This window comes from Zingiber officinale, chromosome 2A, assembly GCF_018446385.1.
Source record: "Zingiber officinale cultivar Zhangliang chromosome 2A, Zo_v1.1, whole genome shotgun sequence".
NCBI classification, from domain to species: domain Eukaryota; kingdom Viridiplantae; phylum Streptophyta; class Magnoliopsida; order Zingiberales; family Zingiberaceae; genus Zingiber; species Zingiber officinale.
In genome coordinates this window covers 34,835,488-34,862,875 of record NC_055988.1, presented here as the reverse complement: position 1 = coordinate 34,862,875, position 27,388 = coordinate 34,835,488, and the positions used below count along the sequence as shown (strand labels likewise).

Below are 27,388 nucleotides of genomic sequence, written 5' to 3'. Positions count from 1 at the left end.
ATTAGATTTAAAATATTACGGAAAGATGCAACTAAATTAATTATTAAAAAAACAAAATGATAGAAAAAATGTAGAGACTACTGTTGGCAAGATTGCAAAAAATAAAAATCAAAAATATTATATAATTTTGTCAAAATTATTCCAACAATATTAGAATAATTTTAATTATGTTAAGAAATTTTAATTAATATTAAATTAATTTTGACTAACTATTAGAATAGTTTTGATTAAATTAAAATTACTTTGAGTAGAGTTGTTCCATGTTGTTATTTGAGCTAAAATTATTTTAACTGTAGTTAAATAAAAAAAAATATTTTTTATATGGACGTCCTTCTATTTTTTTGCATAATTAATATATTTAGTGAAATGATTTGAAGAGTAAAAGTCAAACACGTACGTTGACTTAAATAATCCAATAACAACTAACTGTTTATTTCTCAACTAATCGGATCGTGATAGTCATAAATTAAAGAAAGATGTTCCATGGCTCACATTTAATTAGCTGTCCAATTTATGAATGGATTAAAATAATAAATAAGAATTAAATAAATGAGATGTTCAACCTTGTTTTCTTGATGGTGCATGAATTGACACCCCCCAAAAAAAAAATCATATTCTCCATTTGGAAAAAGTTTTGAAATTTTGGAAAAACAAACTATTTTTTATATTAAATAATCTTTGATTTTAATATAAAATAGATAACTACCCGTGATTTACCTCCTTCGTGTTGACCTAAAGACGGATTGACGGAGGCGCTAGAAGCAAGCGAATCACCTTTGTCACATTGGTCAAATGGATAACACTCATGTAATGTTGCTTGTGACGAAGATCTTTTAAGGTCATTGCGCCTCATAGAAATGGTCGAGCATGCATAACAATTTATGTCATTAAATTTTTTTTTCAATTGACACTAAATATTAAATTTATGTCAATTAATCCTAAAATGACCGGTTCAATCCTATAAAAATTTTTCATCAACCACTAGGATAAATTAAAAATCGCTCCTAACAGATGACCCATCAATTTAACGTTCTTAAGTTAACCACTCATCGACCCATCTTTATGTTGTAGGATTGTTGCTACTAATTAACTTAATTTTGTCATGCAACGAGTCAGTTCTTTGAAAAGAATTTAAGGTAAAGATGAGGATAATACCCTAATGTTTCTGTAATACAAAGTTTAAGGTAAAGATGAGGTTAAACAGTTTGAATTTTGAGTCTCCATGAAGTTTAATCCTTGGAACCTTATAGAAAGGAGTGGAAGAAGAGAACTCAAGATTTCGATAACATGTCGCCAGAACATGCAATTTCTGAGAATTGCCATCTTACTACAGAAAAATCCTTCCAGTGTACCATGATCTCGCTCAAGAAAAATCGTACACGGCAACTAAGATTTGACTTTGATTAACTGCTATTGGCCCTTAGTTTGCATTCACATCCATGAAACATAGTCATGTTCAAATCAATACCAACATCCAATCAAACCGAACCACTCAGTTACTTGAATAGTGTTGAACATTAATTTCTTATTTACATAAAAAAATTAATTTATAATGGTGTACTTGAAATAACTATCCAAGTTTCTATCCAATCAATTGGTTATAAAAATTAATTTTAAACCATTCATAATAAAATTATGGGCCGCCAAGGAGTTAGCTAGATTCAATAATCAACTTCCTCAACCATAGAATTGATGCTATTTCAAAACCCAATGACCGGGACTCATCCATGTTCGTGGATTGCGATCATTGTCGAACTGTTCGATCACAAGAGAATTAACTAAAAAAAAATAGAAGGATAAATTAGAATTAAATCTTAGAAAGGTGTGTTTTAACCTTAATAAAGAATATTTTTAAAAAGATTTGCTAAACCTTGAGTATTTTATAATTACCTAAAAATTAATAATGAACAACAAAGTGACTGTCCCGTTGACCATGCAACAAAAGATAAGGACTAAAAAACAAGCTCTCTTCTCAACTAACTCGCTAAAAAAGAACCACCATAAATTACAATATACAACATGCAATGCAACAATATGGGTTGCATTGAAGAACAAGAAAATGGATAAAAAAAAATGTATGGACCGAAAGAGGCAGAGGACTTTGGGGCATCTGAACTAACCAGCAACATACGCCTGAAGGACAAAGTGGAAATCAGGATGAACAACAAATTTTTGGCATTAGAATACAGCTATGATTCATCTACAACTTCAGACTGTTATATCTCTATTGAAACTGGAGAATCTTGTATTGGTGAGTGAACTAGGTACTATTGTATATTGTTCCTTGCCCCCAAATGTACATTCTGATTGCTAGGCGTATTTCTTTGCATGCTTGTTTCTCTCTCCGGCAACATACTGGGTCAAGAGTTGGAGGCCACTGCCCATGAATCTTTCAGTCAGCACAGGCCGAAAGGAGGGGTTATCCTCAGGTGTGAGTCATCAAGAATTATTTCTGGTTATCATGTAAGTGCTGTACCATGAATGGAAGATTTTGTTTCAGGAGCCTGTAATGTTGTGGGAACAGATGACCTTGTATCATCTTGTGTTTCATCAAGAAGACCCAGCAACTTAAGGGTTTGCCTGCTCATAAAGTTAAATAACAAAAATAAAATCAGAATGAAAATGTAGCATGTCCTTTGTAATATTTTTTTACTATCATTCTCCATCAACCTGGGTTTGTTTGTCATAATTATTTGGTCAGCTACACGTTTTGAAATCAGGGATGCATAGGGTTTGAACTTTGAATATTATTTTTTATAATTTGTTCCTCTAAAATTTTAATTCAATTAAATGTCTAATTCCTATATTGTAATTTCTAAAATAAATAAGTTTCATTTGAATCTATCTTGGCACATTTCATCATAAGTCGAATCATGTTGAGTATTGACACAGAATATTTCTATTATGTTATATTCCATTTGCCTATGTAATTGTTATAATTTTTTTTAGAAGTAAATAAATTAAATTGAAAGAGAGTAAAGGAGTAAAAGTTATCTAAATTTATTTTGACAAAGCTTGATGCATGATAAAGCATGATGAGTATAGGCATAGTAAGGTGCCAAAACGATAATAATCTGGATGGACGAAAACCCCAATAAGGAACAATATTTTAAACCATAATCTTAATAACATTAGGCTCTTGCATCTTCACAATGATTTATTGTATAGATTGAAATCATATTAATATATTTCTCTCATGTTATTCTTTATTTGAGCTACACTTAATTGCTTCTAATCAATAGTATTTTAACTTTTATAATTTCTAGTAATCTTGTGCATCCATCTTAGGACTCTCATTGAAATATACATAAAATTACCTTGATAAAATAGGTCACTTTCATATCTTGAGCGTATTAAGGCTAAAAAAACACAAATCATTTACAATCTTACTTGAGATAAAAAATAATCCCTAAAAAAAAAAAAGCACTCAAGGTTACTTTTAGATGCCACATTAACCTATGATGGAAAAAAAATAGGCCCTGTGCACTGAATAAAACCTTTGTTTAACACAAAATCATAACGACAGCGATAGCATTGAAAGCATCATTGTGGCCCATGTTACGGCACTACTTTGTACTTATCTTCCCATTCTACCCTCCATTAAATGTTGTTAGTTGCTGATGCATTCCTCTTTGTGTCTCTATGTGGCTGTAAAATTCTTTCTTGTTCGCAATACACAATAAGGCTGGGAGATGGGTAATTTATATATAGTCAAGGTTCAATTAAAGCCAAGGGTTTCAATCTTAGACCGGAAACATACTGTATCATGTTCTGCTAATGTGATTTCAATATTCTTTTTCTTTTTAAATATGTGGAAATATTAATTAAAAATATTTTCATTAATATTTTCTGTAAATGTTCACTATTGAGTTTATATTATAACTTTCATATTCAGGTGTTTATAGTTGAGTTCATATTTTAATATTACCTTGTGAGTTTGCAGCAACTATCAATGAGGGATAAATTCAAAATCTATAATTTTATTATTATTACACATAATGAAATAGTCTTAATCACTCATCACTTGAAATTTTATTGTAGAAGCATGGAATTCGAGAACCTGCATTTCTAGAATGATTAGAAATAAAAAAAAAAAGGAATTTTGATGATTATGAACATTGTTTATGTTGCATTTATCTGCATCTCTTAACTTCAAATTATTGTTGAAATTTAATGTAATTTTTGTTTCGAGAATATACAAAAGTGTCATCTAAATTTGTTTCAAAATGTAGATAAATATTCATATTGCATGGTAAAAGCATAAGTGGATGATGAATTTGACTTATTGAGATAATAATAATAATAATCATGTTTATCTATTTTTATTTATTTTTTAAAAAATAAGTTTTATGTTATGTCTATTATATGTCTCCATTTTCCCCATTGAGAGTTGGACTTCAACTTAAATTGACATCATCTAAATTGGAATGATACAAGGATAAGGATATAGATATCCCCAAACATTATGCATGAGAGCTAAATAATAAGGCTAAGAGTATGCTAAGCCTCATCAGAACAAATCTTAGAAAAACTCTTGTATATCTTGATAATTAGAATATTTTGACTACCACCCTTATATCGCCATTGATACTAACTCTTAATAGTGCTATTGCCATGATCATCATCCTGAGTTGCATGTTTATCAGCTTACTCACATGTACAAGGCTCAAGCGTTAGAGTCAGGGGAGCAGAAGTTTCACAATCACCAAGTGCATCACCACCATCATCTCCATCAATGGTTACAATTCTATCGAGATCGCTATCACCATATCAAACTTCTTATTGAACAGCAAGTTCAAAAGGAAACGATATTTCATCACTCTCATCATAATCTTCCTCATTAATTGCATTTAGTTGATTTTTGGTCAATCCCCAAAGCTTTATCATAATCATCTTCCGCATCAACATCTCTTGCAACTTGCATTTTTTTTCAATATGTTAGGCAAGGAATTGAGATGGTTGCAGTGGATCTCTTACTTCATCAGCTAATGAATTCTCAACCTCGAATGCACTCCAATAATCCATCATTAGATCATTCAAAGAAAGTTGACTAATTTCTTGCATAGCCACCTGAAGATATCTTCTGAGAATTCATATTTCCAAATGAACATTTTTTCTCATTTAATTGACCAATATAGGCATCCTTTAATTTCCATTTTTGCTTAATGAATTAAATGATAAACATTGTTCATTTATAGCTTCTTGTCCATGTCAAGTTTGTGTAGAAGAACATACATGGACTTTATAGTCATAAAATTATATATAGTACAGTACTAAAATCTAGCACATATTATAATAATATTTTGTACCTCAATAACTTTAGAGATACTAAAGCACCGAGAGGCTTTCTAATCCTCAAAAAGCGATCATGATCTTCAATCAATTTTTTTCCTAAGACAACTTTAGCAAAAGAAAGTGACTTGCAAACCTAGCTGCTACTAATTGAAGAATCTACCAACCAAAAAATTCTCATTAATTGGTGAACTATGATCATGAAGGAATTTTGTTAATGATTATCCTCTTTTCATTACTGTATTCACTATATCGAGTTTACTCATATTTGATATCATCAAATCAATGCAGTGTGTTGCATATGGAGTGCAAAACAATGTTAGATGCTCTTGCTCCAATAGGTCTCCAACCCTCTTAAAGTTCACATCATTGCACTATATGTTCTATACTTATCTCTTGAACTACACCCATCAGGATATATATATGAGGCGCATAAGTCCTATCTGGCACATTAGCATAATTCTACATACATCTTATTACTTATTGCATGACAGAAAATTCATATATGTTGCTCTCAAGTTGTTCATCTAGATACGCAAATCAGGGGTTAAATACTAAGACTATACATTTGAATGTTGGACACCATACTATATTATTTGTTGAAATGAAATAACTCTCAAAGTTATCTAAAAATTTCTAAAACTTCTAAAATTCTTTGAGTTTAAGGATAATTTTAAAAATTATTCATTATTTTTAAAATTATATATATATATATATATATATAGCATTTTGATATATAAATTCCTAACCTTTTAAAACTTATTTGAAACCTGTAAAATTATATTTTTGGAATTATATATTGTTGTAAAGAGTATATTAAATTTACAATAATTCATGGATTAGAATATCTAAATTAATTTAGAAATTAAAATTATTAAAAAGATTTTAACATTTTTTAAAATTATTTTTAAATTATAAAAAAATTAGAATGGGAGTCTTGGCGCAACGGTAAAGTTGTTGTCATGTGACCAAAAGGTCACGGATTCGAATCCTGGAAACAACCTCTTGCAGAAAGCAGGGTAAGGCTGCGTACAATGGATCCTTCCCTGGGACCCCGCATGGCGGAAGTTTCGTGCACCGGGCTGCCCTTTTTTTTTAACTTAAAAAAAATTGAGATTGTTTTCTAAAATTTTTAAATTAATTTTAAGTTCGATACATCATAGTTCAAATAAACTTGAATTAAATGAGAATGATTGTAAATTAGTTGTTTAATTTAACTTTAATTGATTTAGGTCTAATTCATTCTAACTCTAAGTTAGACTTATTCTTTCACTTTAACATATACAACTTTCTTTTGTGTCACTCATGGGCTCAACATGCAGTAAATAAATAAATCAACAAAATTACACACCACTGATATATTAATTAATTTATATCAATTTAATTAGTTAATTAATTATAACACTGATATATATATATAAGAATTACAATTATATAAGAATTATTAACTGATATAATTATTATATTATTATAATTGATATATATATAACCTTTAGAGTAGTCAAAACATTGTTATAATTAAAACTGTTATAATATAAGTAAAGTTATTATAATTATAAGTAATGTATATATATACATATATAAATTTAACTAAAACTGATATTAAATAATAATGCTAAATTCCCCCTTTCTCTCTCATTCTCACAATTGCTCATTTTCTCCTCTCCTAAAGCAGTTGTGAATGGACTGATGACCACCTCCTCTGAGGCTCCATCCTTTGATCACATCTCCCACCCTCAATAAACCCATTATTTATATAAGTTGTTACCCAGAAGCCAAGGGATCAAACACCTGCTGCTACTTGTACCAAATTGTTGAGACTCTTAGAACATGGCAGCTGACCACGAGCCTTTTCTAGCCCCTTGGCCCCCATTTGCATCATTGACAGAAAGAATTGAGTGATTCAATCTGTAGTATTCTGTCAGCTACAAATACATGAGAAAACCAAAAGTCAACCACAGGAATCCCATGCAATATGATCAACACAGGTTTTCTGGTCAGATATTGGTATTGGTCCCGTATTGAAATGATAAGGCAGCATGGGTCTGCACTGAACATCATGGTATTTGTTTTATCTTTTGCCAAAATGTAAGCATATTAGAAACTCAAAGGGATCTTTGTGAAATTTATCAACCTAGAGATGCTAAATATGGATACTTTTAGCGAATGTTTAGATTGTAGACTTTTAATTTCCATTGCATCTATTGTGTGCCCATCTCTTCAATTCTAATAGACAAGTGATGAAATTTGTGTAAAATAAAAACTCCACCCAATTGAATTTCTAAGGAATCTCATCTTGGATGTTGGTTCCATATTTATTTAATAACCTTTTATCCATATTTAATAACCTTTTTTAATAGAATCCGTGCTAATTTTTAATAGTCGATGACATAGGGGTAATCAGGGAAGGCCATGTGACTGAAGAAGTCAATAATCTTGCCAAGATGGCAGTCAAAAGTCAAAAGTCAAAAGTCAACAACAAGAGTACTCTGGTCCCAATCATTCCCGACTCCTAACTTCCGACTCATGACTTGGGTTTCGTACATCCCGGCTAGACCTAAACTACCCTAGCTATCAAGAATTAAAGCGACGAATTGTTATTTATTGGAGTGGATAATGCAATCGTTATCACGAGGCAAATGGAAACACACAGCTATTCACTCCGAAATAAATGGGCGGTAATGATCATTTATTTCCGGAAACGTGGAAACGATCGCAAGAAACTAGGGACACAAGCAGAACATGGTGGATATTCATGATCCTATAAAAGGAAGTCGACCCTTATAAGAAAAGGTACACGTACATAACGCATCAAACCCTAATTCCTTTATGCATCTTCCATCTCTCCTCCGAGGACTTACTTAAGCGTTAGGATGTGCGCCAGGGAACCCCCGACCGTCATTCTAGCCTCATCTTCCCCTCGCAAAAGTTTAGCAAGACCAACGTGGTCAGGTGATCAACACAATTGTCAACCTCAGCATACAATCACCGACGAGTTGACCATCGATGTTCTCAACGAGGATAAGTCGATATTGTTTTTTTTTTTTAATGAGAATTCATTTTAAAAATATTAGTTTGCATATAGAGTTTTTTTTAATGTAACCCTTATATTATAATGGACCAAAATTATTTGTGGAAAAATATTGTAGTTGTAAACCTATTATCCTGTTTCTAGTAAATCATGTCGAAATCTTCTAAGATGAGCATTGTTTAATGAATTTATTTCTTATTTATCTATTAATAAAGGATATTCGATTTTGTCAACCAAAAATTTGACAAGCTTAGTCATACAGAAAATATCAGAATAGATCTTTAGCATATTATTACTTGATATCCAAATGTAATTTGATTTATGCCCGATTATAATTTGATTTATGTCCAAGATTAATTTTGCCAAAAGCATCCTCAGAACATGAAAGGATCCCTAAGTGTGCGCTTATAAGAATAGTGCAGCTGGCATCTTAGTCAAGATAATTGATAAGCAGATGTGCAAAGAATTCCTTTCCCAACTATGTAGATGCTCTAAGTTAGAATTTGTAGATGCTCAGCTATTTAAAACTAAATTCGTTAAAAGTTTGACTATCAAAGTGTGCATACTGAGAATTTGCGATGAAAATCTATATCACAATGATAACGCAGTACAAATTCTCTTGAGGAATCATCATAAGTGCGTAAGAAATGTAAGTACCTCGGTAATGAGGTCCTCAAGTTTGGTTGATTGGCATATGCAGAAAGTGGAGTTCGTAATTGAGGATGCCGATTTAAAGCACTCTCAAGGTGGGGTGATGGCAACTGTTAGAAGTAATTTGAAATAAGTAGAATACTAAAAGGAAATAAGGATATAATTTGAATGGGGAATTAATAGACCTGAAGTAGAACATTAAAAGAACGTGGTTGTGTCTGTGCAGCACATTTCAGAAATCCCACCCATAATTTTGGCATCTTCCATATCTGCATGAAAAAACAAATGGAAAAAAAAAAGAATGAAATGTTATAGGTAGGCTTTGGCTAACCAGTAGACAAATCATTAACCAAACAAACCATGAAAATTATCTGTTATGAGTGACAGGGTAGAAACCACCGAGAGAGTAGTTAAAGCAAAATAATATCTATAAGAATTTGCTAGGATGTCTGTTACAAGGATGGAGGCATCCTAGTTTAGAGCCACATGGATATTGTGGACTAATAGACAAGTTGTACAAGCATGAATAAGTGAGCTATTATTAACTTAGGCTTAAGCTTGTGGTGAATTTACTGAACTAATGTTATAGTTCTCTTATCTATGTAGATCATAACAACTTGTTATATAATTTTAATATAGCAATTGTATCATGCAAGTTATTGTACATGCAGAATTTGATTCCATGGCGATACCAAAGATTGTCATCCTTGGATTTGATGACTTCAATGAGTACATTGTTAATGCTAAATAAAGTAATTATTTTTAAATTCAATTATAATAAAATAGACGAGGTCTCAATTTAGAGATTTAAGGCTTGACCAACCACATGGGGGCTACAATGCCCCAACCGCTTTTGAGTTCTCCAATAATATTTAGTGTTTGTGAAATCTAATTGCCATAAGGTAGAATATATTCCAAAACTCAATGTAATTCTTTTAATGCACAAATATATCTTAGAAGTAAAACAAGGGCAGAACAGTTTACGAAGCTCCCGCCAATGTAAGGTCCCGAGAAAGGGTTTATTGTACGCAATCTTATCCCACATTGCAAGAGGTTATTTTTGTTATTCGAACCTGTGATCACAAAGTCGCACGGCAGCAACTTTATTGTTGCGCCAAAACTCTCCTTCTATATCTTAGAAGTATTTGGGTAAAACATATATTTAATGCATCTACAATTAAGTACTCGAGGAGTTAGTTTGTGAAGTAATATAACCATATATAGGTTTTAGGGAAAAAATCAAAAGGGCTTCCCTTATTTTCGTTATTGTAAAAAATGTCTTTTATATATATATATATCAAAAGGGCACCCCATTCTATTTTCCATCCTAAAAGTACACTGATTTTAGTTGTTGTAGCCAAGGTTTAAAATTTTGGTCAATTTTGATACTTTTTTATTTTTTAAATATAAATATATATAAATTAAAAAACTATTTTTATTAATATTTGATTGTTATAAATGCTCACTATTGTTGAATTCATATTTCAATATTTTCTCTTAAAATGTTTGACATCTATTAAATTTTACAGCAGATATAAGATATAAATTCAAAATTTATATTTTTATTATTACCGCATATAATAAAATAGTCATAATCACTTGAATTTTTATTGAAGAGAGATTGAGTATGAGAACTTACATGTTATGAAGATGGGTCTTCAACTTCAAATTGTTATATGGATGATTATGGATATTTCTTATATTATATTTATGTAGATGTATCAAATTCCCACAATTTCAAATTATTTTTGTAATTTAATGTATTTCAAAAATATTTAAAATTGTCAATCTGGTTTACAAATGTAGATAATATCATGGCTTCAAATCTCGTTTTGTTCCACCCGATATGGGCGAAACATTTCTTTCTGCCCGCGGACCGGAACAGGTGTCAGCATGCCCCAAGGCCCTGAGGACATGTAGTCGGGCTTGGAGGCATCCAGACACATCCCACAGACCTGCCCAGACGCGTCATGTGGGCTCGACGATGCGTCTGAAGGCGTCGCACGGGCCCTACGATGCGTCCGGAGGTGTCGTGCGGGCAAGAGTCGTCAGGCCTGCGCGACATAGAGGGAGGTCGCCTGCAATGTGTAGCACGGAACAAGGGAACAAGGGGTAGGGCTTAGGTTTAATTAAAACTTTAGGTTAATAATTTTAATCAACTATGATTGGGATAATTTAAATAGGTTTAATTAAAACTTAATAAAATTATCTCATTTTTATGAAAAAAAATATGTAAATAAAATTTTTAATTTTTTATTAATATATTTTATATTTAAAAATACCGAAACTATGTTGCCAAGGTATTGTTCCATCCTAGGACTAAAACCTCTGCACAGATTGAGATTTTAAACCATGGATAATATAGAATTATATATTATCTAGTAAAGAGAAGAGAGTAGGATGGCTTTGACTTATTAATAAAATCTCTAGTGTGTGTGTGTGTATGTGTGTATATATAGTAATTATTAGATAAATGTGTTTACGGTGTATAAAAAAGGTTGTCCGATACATGAAACTCCCACCAATGTAGCACCAATATGGGGTCCCGAGAAAGGTTCTATTGTATGTAGCTTTACCCTACATTGCAAGAGGCTCTTTTCGCAACTAGAACCAATGATCACTAGATCACACGACAACAACTTTATTGTTGCATAAATGCTCCCCTTCATGTGTTTGTTGTGTATTTTTTATTTAAAAATAATTTTTATATTGATTTTATATAAGGTTTCAACTATTGAACAATTTATGATTGTTAGACAAAAATAAATTAATATATTTTTTCTTTACGAAAATTAATATATCATTGACTCGAATTGAAATTGATACATCATAGTATGTTATCTTATTAATCTCAAAAGAAGTGTTGTGAATCAGATGGAAGCATTGGCTCTTGCAACATCCTAGTTAGATCAACCCTATAATTCTTCAACACCAAAATTAAATAATTATCCACGACATGTAATATTTATATTGATTTCTCCGCATGTTCATCGGCATGTCTCAATTCACCATTAGAAGTTGGACTTGAACTGACACTATTGGAATCAAAACTGGTACAAGCACACGATACGGATAAACATATGTCCCACCATAAGATGCATCAGAGCATCAGAGCGATAATAAAGAGGTTGTGAGTATTATAAACTTCAATCAGAATCAATCTCAGCTAAACTCTCCTGCATATCTCGTTAATCATGGGCTTCCCTTCGTTTGTCACACTTATATCGAGGTTGATATTGACTCTTAATATTCTAGCTCCATGATCATTATCTTGAGATGCATGTGTGTAACCTTGCTCACATGTCGTGATCATTATCTTGAGATGCATGTGTAACCTTGCTCACATGTCCAGCATTGAGTGGATTTTGAACTTCTCGTAGAACTACAATGTCAGAAGGTGATGATGTTTCATCATTGTCATTATGTTCTTGCTTATCAATTGCATCAAGTGGATTTTGACTGCTCCCTAAAAATAGGAATTTTGTCTTTTTCTTTCTCTTTAGTAAATATTGCAGGAGGTATTCCTTTGTACTTTGGTTAGGTATGGATTGGAATGTTTGAAAGTCGAGATCTAAAAATCCATCCATTTCGAGCAGCATGGGACGACACCTCAAATGTTGGTTGTAGCAGCTTTGGCCAATAGCTACAAATGGAGCAACTTTGACCAAACGACTACAACATAGAGCAGTTTTGCTAAAATTGCTCCATGTTATAGCAACTTTAATCAAAACTCCATCATAAAGCACTCTAATATGGAGCAGCTTTGCCCTAAATTGCTCTAATTTATAATAGTTTTGGCCAACTACTCCATAGTCAACTACTCCGTGTTGTAGTAATTTATGTTATAGTAGTTTTTTATCCAAATTACTCCACATTGTAGCATGTTTAGCCAAAAAATACTACAACACTCTCTTTGACGAGTTTTAACCAAGTTGGACCAATTTTGACCAAATTGGAATAGTTGTAATGACTAATGTTAAAACAATTTTAACCAAAATTACTTGCAATAATTTTGACCATGTTATAGCAAATTTAGCCAAAACTATTCCATCGGTGCTAGAATAAGGATATTTTTGAGATGGAGAATAAGGGTATTTTCATGATGGGAAATAGGATGGGTCACCCTTTTGATCTTGTTTTCAAAATAGGGTGTTGTTTTGAAGATAATGAAAATAAACAGTGCCCTTTCGATTTTTGTCCTGAGTTTTATACAAATTAATTTAAGTCTATAAACAAATCCTAAATTTTAACTTTATTTGCAATTAATTGGCATATTTACAGTCAACTAGCAAGACAGGCCCCTCTAAATGGATTTTAGCTTAATTATTACCCAAGCTCAACTCTACTTGAGCTAAATAAATGATTAAGGTTTACAACCATTTTAAAATGAAGCCTTAATCATCGTCTGAGACCAGTTGGTAATGAACACTGCTCTAGTTCAATTGTGCTTTTTAATAAGCAAGGCTTGAATGCAATGGAACTTGGCTAGATACTACTCTTTTATAGCCTAAACAGGAACCGCCTGCTTTACCTTAAATTTTCATAGTTATATTTTTTGTGTTAGTATATCTTCGCTAAACAATGTTTTGATCATGAGACATGGTAATTGCAATGAAAAAAACCAAATAAGTGAGCAATCATGTACTTCAGATATTACAAGCATTAAACACAAAGAAAAAATAAAAAATAAAAAATTATCTGACATGATAAGAAAAGAAAAGAATAGGTTGGTGTTTACCTTGAATTGGAAATACATTTATATGATCAAGTTCTTCCATTAAGTGTATAGGAAGGGAAGCAAGTTTTAAATTTAGATCAATTTGAGGACAAACAAGTCGACCTCGCCTAGTGGAATAAGGTTTGGTTGTTGTCTGTTTAGGACAAACAAGGGTGTGGGTGCTTGAGAAGATAAAAAGTTATCATAAAACAGGAAAACTAAATAGTTAAAACATCACATCTTAATAGGGAAACAGTGGTTTCAAAATTTGCAACTGTAAGAGATGGCAATTTGGGTCCAGTATGAGCGTCATTGCTTGTAATGATTAAACTACATACAGGGACAAGATCAAACCAGTAGGATGGATTTTGTTCACTTATTGATACATCAATGAACAGAAATTAGAAGAAAAACTAGTAAATAAAACGGGCATAACAAATAAGTAATTCCTTCCCAGAAATTAGAACAATTAAAATTAATAATCTCTTTAATTCAATCTAAATAGATATTTCGAAACAATGACTTCAGAAATGGCAAACTAACCTCATTGTATCAGTAAAAAAGATTAGGATCAGTGAAATTACAAGAGCACCTTACTCCATAGGTTGACTACTTGCAATATTTTACACCACAGTATATTTTTAGTATAAAATTGCTTCTTATCATTCATTATATCCTCATCGAAGGGGAAAATTTTCCAGATGGTGCACCCTCACCGTTGCACATAAATTTGGGGAAAATTTTCCAGACAATGCACCCTCACTGTTGAACATAAATTTTTAGGCTCGCTATTGCACATAAATTGTTTGGGAGTTAGATATAGGCAAAAATATGCAGGGTTAAGGGATTATCTGTAATATCATCTATTCGACAAATAATATATAAAGGTAGAGAACGTTATCTAGAATTCCTAAGGAAATCAATTTTTCCCTCAAATTAGTATAAGAAATGCCTCCTCCCTTGCTTAACTACTCTTTGCACAATCATAAGCACTCTACTCCGCATCGCCAAATTGGCCACTGCAGCTTCATTCTCAATCGCATGCATTCATTCATGTACCTTCATGCTACTTCACGTACAAGGATATCTCAGCTAACAAGCTCCTCTCTCCATGTGTCTCAACTTAGTCAAAGTAATCTCCATCTACACGTCGTCATTTGAACATTTCATGTCGTCCACCCCATGACAACCCTTTGTGTGCCTTCACCTGCACCAACACACCCTTAGTTTTCTATTTTGCATGCCTCTGTGAGCCACTATAACGCCATGTTGCTCAACTGCTCCTGACCGTGATCAAACAGCCTGCTTGATTCGCAAGGACATACAACAATGTTGCCTCTCTCACTGACATAATTTATCCTGCATACTCTCTCCCCTAAGGATAGTTGGGCTAGATTTATGAAACCAATACTGAACCCAATTTGAGCTCTATTAGGACAAATTTAGGCCTAATTTCTAGTACATTGTTTTCCCTGCCTTTATGTGCATCATCACCATCAATTGTGCCCTTACATGTGCATCATTTTTGTGTATCTTTGTTTCTAGTTGACAATGCAATGCCATCTACGTGCATCATTCTATAGATCTTAGATATGATTAGTTGTGTGTGTGCATCATTCTGCAGAAATCTCAAGTTGGAGCAATCTTTTGCATAGGTTTCAAGAAGGATATGTCGTCTCTCCATGTGGCATTCCACGGACATCTCAGGCTAGATCAATCCTCTCGTCACCTGTCATTCCCTGGATATTTTCATTGAGTATATATGTAATAAATTGGTCTCTACAATATATTCGAACTAGCTTAAGCGGGAATCTTAGAAAGTTAGATATAAATTTGTAGAGTTCTTAAAAAGGTAGAGATACTCACATATTTCTATTAATCAATAATATATAAAAGTAGAGAGGCTGCTTGGTTCCTAATAAGGTGGAACCTAATTTTTTCCTCAACATAAATTTGACTTTAAGACTTATAAGGACCAATTAAAGACTTAATTATATGTTAATGATTTTCTATCCTCATAAGTATTTATTTTATTAATTAACATTGACTGCATATTATCTTGGCATACATGTGTATTATGGATATTTTAAAAGTTTGCTTACATATAAAACAATGGGAACGGAGCATACAAACGAAAAATATATCATACATCTTCAATGGTGAAACAAAAACAATTTAATACCTGCTGTGTCACTAGCTTTGAAAGTATACTCATAACAAAATCAACCTGCATGTGGAGCAAAACAGCAAGTCTTGAGATCATACATTTCACATTCACAATCAATTAACTGAGAAATTCACTTCCAGGGTATAGAGGAGAAGAGAAGAAAAAGCACTGCAAAATGAAGAATTGAGGAGAGGAGAAAGAAGAGGACATCTAGGACATAATAAACCCAATTTAGTGTAACATAATATAAAATTATACTGACAATTGCAGAATGATTATTACTCACAAGATTAACACACCACAAATACCACTAACCCTCTGTTTGGGAGGAGGTGAGTAAAGGGGAGGGAAAGGTAAACATGGGTAAAAAAAATTTTTACACTTGTTTGGGAGAGAGTGAGCCATGAAGGGGAAGGGGAGAGAAGGGTAAAGCTTCCCCTTGCATGCTCGGGAATCAGCGAAATTCCTTACACCCCAAATTGGGGTGTAAGGAAGGGTAAGGAAAAATTATCTCAATTTTATCCTTATTTATATTTTCACATGCAGATTTATTAAAAAAATAAGAGGATATTTTTGTAAATTTGTATATTTAACCTTCATTTCCATCCCTTTGAACTTTCCCTCCCTTCCAAACAAGGCCAAGATAAATATATTACTTTCCCTCCCTTCCCTTCCCTTCCCCTTCCATCCCCTTCCATTAATGAACCTTACCTCACCCCATCCAAACAGAGGGTAAGAATACATAAGCAAAAAAACAAAAGGTAATCCTGCATCTCGAGTACATATATAATATACATGTTCAATAATGAATATGAAAGAACCACCATATTTGCAATTGTCCACAAGTATGGAAGAAAGAAGGTTAGGGATTCTCTAAATTGAAATTGGATTGTTTAAATTTGGTCAGTCAAGGAGATAGGAAAGACAAACAATTTTCTCTACAATATAAGGTGGACTAGTAGCTCGAGGATTAAATGTGATAAATGATGCATTAAGATATTCAAGATGCTTTTAAACAGCAATATAATCACCCATGTTTTAGCCTTTCATTTCGTTTTGAGAAGTGAAGTAGGAGGCAGTTTATAATGTTCAATTGTTCATCATAAGTTGAGATTATTAATTTGTGCAAAGTTTTCAAGTGATGCAGATAGGTGGCAATGGGTGTGGAAGTGATCATTCACAATATTAGAAATGCAGTGTTTTGACCATTAGGACCAATATTGTCACCATGGTTGGTACAATTTATATCCAAGTTTTAGAATCTCGTATCATGCAAGAGTTTCAATCTCTAACCAGAAAGGTACAATTTTGTTATCATATCTTGGTGTGTTGAAGTTTCAATATCTGACTCGACCAATACAGTTTTGGTACCATATCATGTGCTTGTACAATCTCAATACTTATTTAATTGAATCATTAACAATAACATGATTTACTTAAATTTTTTATTCTAAGTTGTTATAATTAATCAATTTGTTAATTAATATTTGTTTTCCACTTTACATTTGTGGATTAATTTGATCACCTCAGTCTTTAGAGTTAAAAATATCTGCAACCAATTAAATTTTAAGTTTTAACTTTAGTCATTTGTAATTTTTTATGCTTCTTTTCTTTGCAAATAGACATTCAATTAAACAAGAAAATGAAATTTTCCTTGGTGCTCTATAAATTGAAGCATATTTTACTTTCCAATTCTACAAAATAAGAGCAATTTCAAATTAGAAGGCCCAAAAGGATTTCATTGTTAACAATGTAATTTTATTTGAAATGAATATATTTCTATGGGTTTCTATGAGTTTATGTAATTTTTTGGGGAATTTATTCACGAGCATTGATAAAAAAAAATGAGTATTAAATATCCTTTTGATTTTTCATGATAAAACCTAAATCTATTTCGCTTGATATAATCTAAATAAAACTTGAAGATGTAATGTAGTGAAAAATAATTCAAAATTCTGTTATTAGGTTTAAATTTAAATTTTGTTTTGGTTTTATTGGATGTAGTTAAATAATTTTTAGTTTTAATTTGATTTTGTTTATTCAAACCTTTGAGTTATGGCCACGAATATATAACAATATTAATGAGTAAAACAAAAAAAGATAAATTAATAATTACCAGAGGTGGAAAAGCATCAATTGCTTGAATAACAGTTCTCATGAAAAGAAGAGGTAGGGGCACTTGCTCAACCTGAGTCAGGAAAGTTGATTAGCGCAGACTATGGAATCAAACCTAAAATATGACACATTATATTCCTGCATACCAAATGGTTCAATGATTTTGCTATAACATGCTGAGTGAAAACTATACGCTGCTCAAAACATGCTGTGCAAGCATCCGTTATCTGAAGACAAAAAAGTATCCAATCAAAAAATAAATTTAATCTCAATAAAAGCAACATTCTAGAATAATATATGAAAAGAGAGATGGCTTCACTGGCCTTCTTAAGCGCAACACCATCTCTCTGAGGGTTAATATTATGAATTGCGATCAATACTTCGGCAGGGGTTAATGCAGGACCAGTATGTGCAGATCCCTAAGAGTTCCAACAGAGCTTCTAGTTAGTTGCCAAATGTTATATTTCTTCTCTGAATGTTCGAATCAACAAACCACTTTCAAGGAAAATAAAACATATGTATAGAGGTTAAAACAATAGGTGTAAGACTAACATGATTATGAGAAGTGAGACCAAAATAGAACACCTGTGTGAACAAAGGAACAACTGGGAACCATATGGTTTGATAATATCTCTATCTCAATATAAGAAAAGAATTTTTCAAAAGAGAATGAACAATAAAACACAAAAATAGAAGAATCCTATCATAGAGATAAATTAGAGAATATATAATCACAGTATAATAAAAAGAGCTCCATTACAAAGTGAGACATCAATTGTTCTAAAAAGAAACTTAGCTGCCCCCTAAGCAATTTTGACAAGGACCGCTTCAAATACCTAATGTGCATTCTCTGACAAACAGGTGTTACAGAAGTATTTGGAAGGCTTAGGTAGAACTTTTCACAAATTTCTCTTCTACTATTGTTACTTTACATCGTTTGGTTTTATACTTGCAATTGTAACTTGTTTGATTGGGTATACATTATTTGTTATGTTTTACTGTGTTATGTGTTTCTTTACAATGAAAAATGGTGAACTATAAGGGCGCGTTTGGTTCAAGTCATCATGTATAACCTTGGTTATGTGATTACCTGGTAATCACATAACCAAGGTTATGGGGAATAAAACATAATTTGGTTCAACCTAGGTAATGCAACAAAACTTGTTTGTTTGAAGGTTTAATGAATACCCTAGTTTAATATTTTACCGTATTACCCTCGATTACAAAACCAACTATACATAATAATAATAATAATAATATTATTATTATTATTATTATTTTTAAATATTTTTTTTTCTTTTCCTATATTTTTTACTTTTTATGTATGTTTTTTATTTTTTAATGTTTTTATATTTTTATATTATTTATATTTATATTTTTTATTTTTTACATTTTAAATTATAATTTTAATTTATTTATTTTATTTTTAAATTTTTAAAATTTTAAATTTTAAATTTTTAATTTTTTAAATTTTTATTTTAAAATTTATATTTTTAAATTTTTTATTTTTAAAATTATTTATTTTAAAAAAAATAAATTAAAATTTAATTTTTAAAACATTTTTTATTTTTTTACTTTTTAATATTTTTTACATTTTTTCTCTTTTATTTCATGTTTTTCTTATCGGAGGTATTTTGGTAAAAAATTCGTTAACCCGAATCAAGAAAACCTTAATTTTAGGGTTTTCGATTCAATTGCCTCACCCTGCTAGCTGATGACCGGGCATGAAACATTACTCGGGAATCATCGAATACCTAAACCAAACAAGGTTTTTGCTGATAACCTTGAATGGATAACCAAGGTTATCAAGAATAACCCTGAACCAAACGCACCCTAAGTGTTTCCATATCACTTGTTTGTTTGTGATTTACTAGTTAATGTAAACTAGCTTTGATTGATTAATATATTTTATTGGATATATATGTTGATAAGTTATAATGTTTATATAAATTTAACTATTATTTTAAATATTTTTTACTCCTGACCACATATGCTTCCACTAACCCCATACGAACTATGCAATTGATTCGTCTACTCCCATCTAATATCACCTTTTAAAACCTTGGTGGCATCGAGCATTTCCTCCAGACCAAGAAGAAAAAACACCTTCCAAGGAAGAATGTTATTTATAAAGATAAAAGACTAATCTAACTAACTCTTTGAATGCATAAAAGAATAATAACCAATCCCTTGGAAATAAAACAAAAGGAAGATAACTTGTATGTGAAAGTCTTTTCTTTGGAAATCAGAACCAAAAAATTAGAACCCTAATCAAAGATAATTATGCTAATCTAGAAACAAAGACTCATAATGATTCCTATATTTATCAAAATATTATATCCTGTGAGAAGCAAAAGGTTGAATGTGCATGAAGAGCCAATATTTAAATGGGTGCACCACAAAGAAAGCTCATAGAGCTCCTATTAGAGTTTATAGCCATTATCTAAATTCAAAGGAAAAGAACCTTATTGCAAACAATTTCCCATCTTGTTTGTAAGTTAATAGTTAGAATAGTTTGTTCTGTGTGGAATATTGAGTAATAGGGCTACCATACAATCAATTCAATCTATCTATCTATTAATAATACAATTTTCTATTTCTCAGCCCTATCAGGGTTAGGATAGTCTAGTTAATGTTTTGTTCATGGTTTAAAATTTCGACCCGTGCCGAGGTTTCGGTCTCAGGCCGGAACGATACAGATTTATAATAAGTTCTCAATTATTGAATAATTTAATATTGTTAGAAAAAATAATTAAAAATAATTTTATTTAAATAGAATTGATATATCAATAATTCAAATTAAAATGAAAGTATCTATAATAATAATAATAATAATAATAATAATAATTAATACAAGATATTATTTTATATTAATAATAATTATATAAATTAACTATTTATTCATTTAATTAATTATTAATTAAATAATATATATTTTAAATAGTAAAAAATATCAAGTAAAAAAATTTTAAAAAATTAAAAAAAATCAGAATATAAATATAATTTATTAGAATTTTTTTATTTTTTTATTTTTTTTGTCCGGCCCTTACCTAATTAGCACAACCTCTTTTGACATGGCTACCATTTTTCCTCCATTGTGTTACCTCCTCACTAGATTTAATGGCTTCATGCCCTTGGATCACCAGCTGAATGCATCCCTTATCCAAATCGGCACCACTTTTCTTTCTCATCTTTCTATGTATATTTCTCTAATTGGCGTCCACCCTGCTTGAATCAATTGGTTAATTACAAGTAAAAGCAAAAGATGCAGGTTAAGTTTGCTCCATCATTGCATTACAGCATCGCTAACAGAGAAGGAAACCTCTATTCAAGCAAATCTGGCAATCAAACCACCATGCTACCTCTAGCTTAACCACTCAAAGTAAGTTCATATTATAGTGTAAAACCCCCAAGCTCCCCTATGACCACAAAGACCCCATATGTGCTCACCCACATCTACAGCTGTCCTAACCTCACCCTGTACAAGGTTTTAGGACCACTAGAGCTCACATCCAAAGGAGGTAAACAAGGCATACATGATTAGAAAAATTAATAGGGATAATTTGGGCAGTACAAAATAAGAGACAATTCTATGATTTTAAGGAAAGAAAAAGTGGCAGGTACTCATAAGAGGGGACAAACTTGAGAAAATGTTACCAGAAAGATTTTTTTTAAAAGGTGAAATCAAATAACACATTAACAATTTAAAGTATTTATTCTTCACAATATGCATGTAAAGTGCCTCTCTCCTCCTTACCTCACGTATGAAAATCTCTTGATTCTTTTACTATATCATCTTCCTATTTTATTTTTCTTTTGATATCATGTGATGGCGGTAGGCGGTCAATCGCCTAGGCGGTTGAATTTTTTTACTATTTTTTATACATAATATTATAAATAATCATTATTCTTTATAATATTTACTTTTAATAAAATATATTAATTAAAAATTAAAATTTAATCTAAATATTTAAAAATAAAAAATATAATTTTTTTAAATATATTAAATTAATGGGATAATTTTATTAGGCTTTAATTAAGTCTATCTAAATTATCCCAATCATAGCTAGGAGTTAATTAAAATTATTAATCTAAAGTTATTTAATTAAACCCTAACTTACAACTTATCCGTATACCCTATTTAAGTCGGGCGACCAGTCCAACACGTCGCTGGGACCGCGCAACGCGTCCGGACACTTTGTCGGGCCCGTGTGACGCGCCCATTTCATCGTTAGGCCCGGGTGACCTATCGGGCAATGCTTCCGACCTTGCGTAGCACATCAGGACACGTTGTCGGGCCTAGGCAACGCGTCCAGATGCGCCGTGGTTGCCAAACAACAGCAACCATGCACGACGGTGGCAAAAGGAGGTGAGTTACCGCCTAAAACAACGCCTCAGGCAAAGACGGTGCGGTTGATGCCCGCCTCCTGCCTAGGCGGCCACCTCAACGGCCATTTAGAACACTACATGTGCTTTATGTGAGACAATTATTGTTAGCCTCTTCCAAGGTCTCTCTTCTCTCAGCTATAATTGACAATATTTTCTCTCTCAAAGTAAAATGATAATCTAATTCAATCTCCAAAAATCTACCCACTCAGGAGTTTGGAAGTACAATATCTTTTTTATTTGCAACACTTTTATCAGTCTCAAGTGATTATAAACTTATGGCTGTCAAAATGAATTGATTGCTTGAGTTCAACTAAACTAGTACGAGCATAGACCATCTGACATTTCCAAAAAAAAAACTCAATGGTCTCAAGAAGATCAATAAGTTTAAACTAAATACTATTAGATAGATGTTATTAACCTAAAATTGATAATAAGCTACTGTTATTGATGTAAAGTAATAATGATAACAACATGATATTGTTGATATTATGATAATTCATTATATGTTACTATTACTATTCTAATTTTAAAAAGTATACTTTGTATCATATCTAATATGTGATATTTAATAATCTAAAAAACAAATATGCAACATTATTTGTTATCTCATGTATGAAATTATTTTATTTTTCCCTTTGGATTTTTTTTTCAGATTTCAAATTTGACCAATCTGATATGATAGATACTTCATTTTTTTTTTATTACTTGAACCTGATATTGGTACCAATTTTGTTAACCATTGTAATATTAAAAGAAGAGAAATCATTGTCATTCTTTCAATATTCTCTTTATCCTCTCTTGAGTAAACAATAGAACATTTTTAAGAACAGTTTGAAGTCAATCAGTATCATCCAGTTCAATCCACATCATCTGGCTATCAACCCTTACTTGTATTGTGTCAGCATGAGTAAACCAGTAAATGTCACTGCTTGCCAATGCCAATACAGTTGTAGTGGGACCAACCAAGATAGAGGTTGTCTTGGCTGATACCGGCTGAGACAAGAAGATTGTCTCATTTTGCTTGTCATACAAAGGAGATGGAAAGAGGAAAAGTACCAATAGCATCATTAGAAAGTTGATGTAGGAGGATCCGAAGATTTTTTGTTATTATTTTTGATCATTTTTATTTTTTTGATATTCAAGGTATTTTTGATAATTTCTATCTTTTTGTATTTTGTATTTTGAATCCGTTTAAGAATTTTAGAATTGTGAGTCTGTTAATAATTTTTTCTTTATTTTAGAATTTTTTTTCCTTTCTTTACAAGATAGGAATTGCAGGATATATGTTAGGATTTTTTTTCTTTCTTTGGGTCTTAGGGTTGGAGTGTATATAAACATATGTTTAGCTGTTTGAGGAATAATCCTTGGTTATTAAATAATATTTCCTTTTTTTGGAAAAATATGGAAGATGACGGTTATCTCTTCTTACCTTCTCCTCAAACCCCCTTCTCTTAAGCCCAAAAGATAATCGCTATCCTATTCGGCGTCCGTTGTTATCAGAGCTGGTAGGTTCTAATTGAAAGAGTTGGGCATTAGATCGAATGGAAGGTCATCGTGGTCATGTCAGTCATGTTCCAACTGAGGAAGCCTCGCACCATGGTCATAGCACCTAGAACGAGATTGAGAATTTACAGAGACAAATTGCAAATTTAACCTAGCATCTAGCGAAACGAAATCATGAAGATTGTGAGGTACGTAATCGAGAGGATAGACATGGAGATCTTGGATGTTGAATTGATCTTTTTTTTTTTTGGTATAACAGAGAATTTAATTGATTGGATCAATAAGTGGAGCAGATCTTCGACTATAAGCAAGTTCCATATCAGATGAAGGTGAAGTTAATTGCCATCAGACTCAAGGTCAAGCATTGGCGTGGTGGGAGCACTTGCGGCGCTCACGAGACAAACGGGGCAAAGCCAAGATCAAGGATTGGGAGAAAATAAAGAAAAACATGAAAGACCACTTTCTTCCTTTTGGGTACACTCAAACTTTGTTCAAAGGACGATTAGGTTAAGGACGATTAGGTTTTGTCATGGAGAACGAAGCTTCAACACTCAAGATGAGCTTGACGGATTCGAAGATGATTTGGAAGAAGAAACTGACGAGATACTTTCTGGTGATGGCCCTGAGACTTTAATCATTCGTGAGAGTTTGTTGATTTCCAAGAAGTCACTGAGAGAATGAGATAAATCTATTGGTGGCGCTCAGGATATTAACTGTCCTATTAAAGGCTCTGTTTCAAGCTCGAACTTATCAAGTGCTAAACAATTAAATGACAAAGTGGATGAGGATGTTCATTGCAAAACTAAATTGCTTGATGGTGCACAACAACAAGACAATCACCCATAAGAAGGTGTTGAACCTGATACGTTGCAAATTGTGGAAAACCCTAAAGAAGAGGAGATAGACCAATATGAGAAGCTGGCAGAAGGCATTAAACTTTATACCATATCAACAACTGCAACTTCAAAACGCACTATTCTAAGTGACTTGAAGGGTGGGAAAACAATTGTTTTTAATCAGACAAAGTGTGATGCTAATGAAGTATCCATGACCATGAAGGAGATCTTCAAGAGGACCAAGATATTCAAGCAAGAAGTGTTCCAATTCGCTCATCGACATCAAGGACCACGAGTACTTCTCATACCTCGGCCAGAAGATGCAACAGGAGGCAACCAATTAGGCCAAGGTCAACGTCGTGGAAGCAAGAATGAAGAGCGAGATAGGCTCCAAGGAGTGCAACAATAGGACACGGTAGAATGCTGCCAAGATTGATGCGAAGGTCAAGGTCCTGACCGAAGTTAGGTTGTTCCAAGCCGAGCGAGAGGCGGAGGTTGCGACCGCCAATGCACAGCTCGCCGTGAAGAAGGCGAAGGGGTTGCGTCTGACCAAGGTGGTCGACGTCGAGGCCGCCAAATCCATCACCATCAAGGACTTCGAGTTGTAGCTCGAGGTGGAGAAGAATGCTTCCTGCCAAACGAAGAAGCTCAAGGCCAAGCTCCTTAGCAAAGCCACTGTCGACTACAAAATTAAGGTTCAAGAGAAGCAAGCGGAGGACTACATGTGATCGCAGAGGCCAACTTCTTTACGCTGCAACAGCAAGCCGACAGCGCACTTTATGCAAAGCAGAAGGAGGTGGAGGGGATCCTGTCTCTGGTGGAGGTGCAGGGCAAGTACCTGCGCACGATTCTAGAGGCGCTCAACGGGAACTACGTGGCGATGAGAGACTTCTTGATGATCACAGCAGTACGTACAAAGAGATGGCGAGGATAACACATTGGAGCTTCTCCAGTTTGGAAATAAGTTGAATCTGAGTCATCGAGGATTATCAAAGTCCAGCAACTACTAGTAGATTTTACCATGTTGAGACCAGATGATCTTCCTAGACTACCACCTGACACTAACTCGAAGATGAGTTCTTTCAACCGATATAGGAGGATCCGAATATTGTTATTATTATTTTTAGTAATTTTTATTTTTCTAATATTCAAGATATTTTAGGTATTTTTCTATCTTTTTGTATTTTTATATTTTTGAGTCTGTTTAAAAATTTTAGGATTGTAAGTCAATTAATAATTTTTTATTTTTTTTAGAATTTCTTTCCTTTCTTTACAAGATAAGAATTGGAATCTATATGTTAGGATTTCTTTCGTTTGTTTGGGTCTTTAAGATTGGAGTCTATATAAACATATGTTTAGCTGTTTGAGGAATAATCCGCGGATATTAAATAATATTTTCTTTTTTTTTTGGAAAAATCTATAAGACGATAATTATCTCTTCTTGCCTTCTCCTTAGATCCCCTTCTTGTCAGCCAGCAGGATAATCGCTATCCTGTCTGGCGTGATGTTGAAGCCAAAGGCACCAGGATGCATCCATATTCCAATTTCAATTGTGCTAGCTCAAGTCTTAGTTAAGCAAGATATGTTTATAGAGGTCAAAAAATTAATTTTAATGCCAAATATCCTAGGAACATTAGTTAATTTGAGGCTTGAAATTTTGTTTGGCTCATCTCATTAGAATGTTAAAAGAACTAGTGTTGTCATCAAATACACAATAGCCATTTGATATTAATAAAGCAAGATGATTAGATAAGATGTTTGTTATACTTTTATAGGTTGTTGCTAAAAAATTTTAATTAAATATCTTTCTAATTGCAATTGGCTTATATTTGAAGGTAAATAACTTATATGGGGATTATAGAACTTACATTCATTTTAATTGATCTCGGAATGTGAGGTGTTGGCATGGCAAGATATCAAAACTCACCATTTCAGTCCGAGTCCATAACTCCAGTGCAGAAAGATACTATAAAGCTTATAAAGTTACAAGTCATCTCCTTGAAATCATCTATTAAAGTAATATGGACTTAGCGATATTGACTTTTTGCCATATCAATAGCCATTGGAACGTAAATATTTTTCTCTACAACCCTTTACAATTTGTCACTCTTTACGACAAACTATATTGTGATATCTTCAGTTTGAAAGTAGCTAAGAACATTACACTAGAAAGACTTACTCCTTTAAAAATCGGATCAAATTATATCTTTGTTAAACTCAATTGTATAAAAGCATATTTTTGTCAAATCCAATAATCAACACTTTTGAATATCAAGGCCGCGGAGACTGCGCAATGCCTCAGTGACCACTGCGGCCCCCGTGGTTGCAGCGGAGGTGTCACACGAGCGCCGCGATCTCTAGCGATGTAGAGCAGGTCGTGGGTGAGTGGGTGAAGGTAAAACTTAGGGATTAGGGCTTAATTAAATAACTTATATTAATAATTTCAATCAACTCCTAATTTAAATAGGCTTAATTAAACCCTAATAAAATTATCCTATTAATTTAATATGTATATATATATATTAAAAAATACTTTTTAAATATTTAGATTAAATTTTTTATTTTTAGTTAATATATTTAATATTTTAAAAAATACCAAAATCATATCAGCATGATGCGTCATTCCGATCCAGGACCGAAACCTCAGTGCGGGTCGAGTTTTTAAATCATGGTTTAAACTATGGTAA

General features: G+C 32.4%; 1 protein-coding gene across 1 annotated transcript in view; it reads right to left on the bottom strand.

The window, feature by feature from the left end:
• Window positions 1-1,860: 1,860 nt before the first annotated feature.
• Window positions 1,861-27,388, bottom strand: part of LOC122041015 (symplekin-like) — a 46,183-nt gene continuing 20,655 nt past the window's right edge. Inside the window, exons 21-28 of the mRNA XM_042600535.1 lie at window positions 18,297-18,392; window positions 18,120-18,200; window positions 17,975-18,046; window positions 15,874-15,918; window positions 9,160-9,243; window positions 8,981-9,084; window positions 2,477-2,580; window positions 1,861-2,377 (exon numbers count right to left, since the gene is read on the bottom strand). Coding sequence (XP_042456469.1) covers window positions 2,361-2,377; window positions 2,477-2,580; window positions 8,981-9,084; window positions 9,160-9,243; window positions 15,874-15,918; window positions 17,975-18,046; window positions 18,120-18,200; window positions 18,297-18,392 — 603 coding nt within the window. The 3' untranslated portion in view covers window positions 1,861-2,360. The remainder of the gene's footprint in view (window positions 2,378-2,476; window positions 2,581-8,980; window positions 9,085-9,159; window positions 9,244-15,873; window positions 15,919-17,974; window positions 18,047-18,119; window positions 18,201-18,296; window positions 18,393-27,388) is intronic.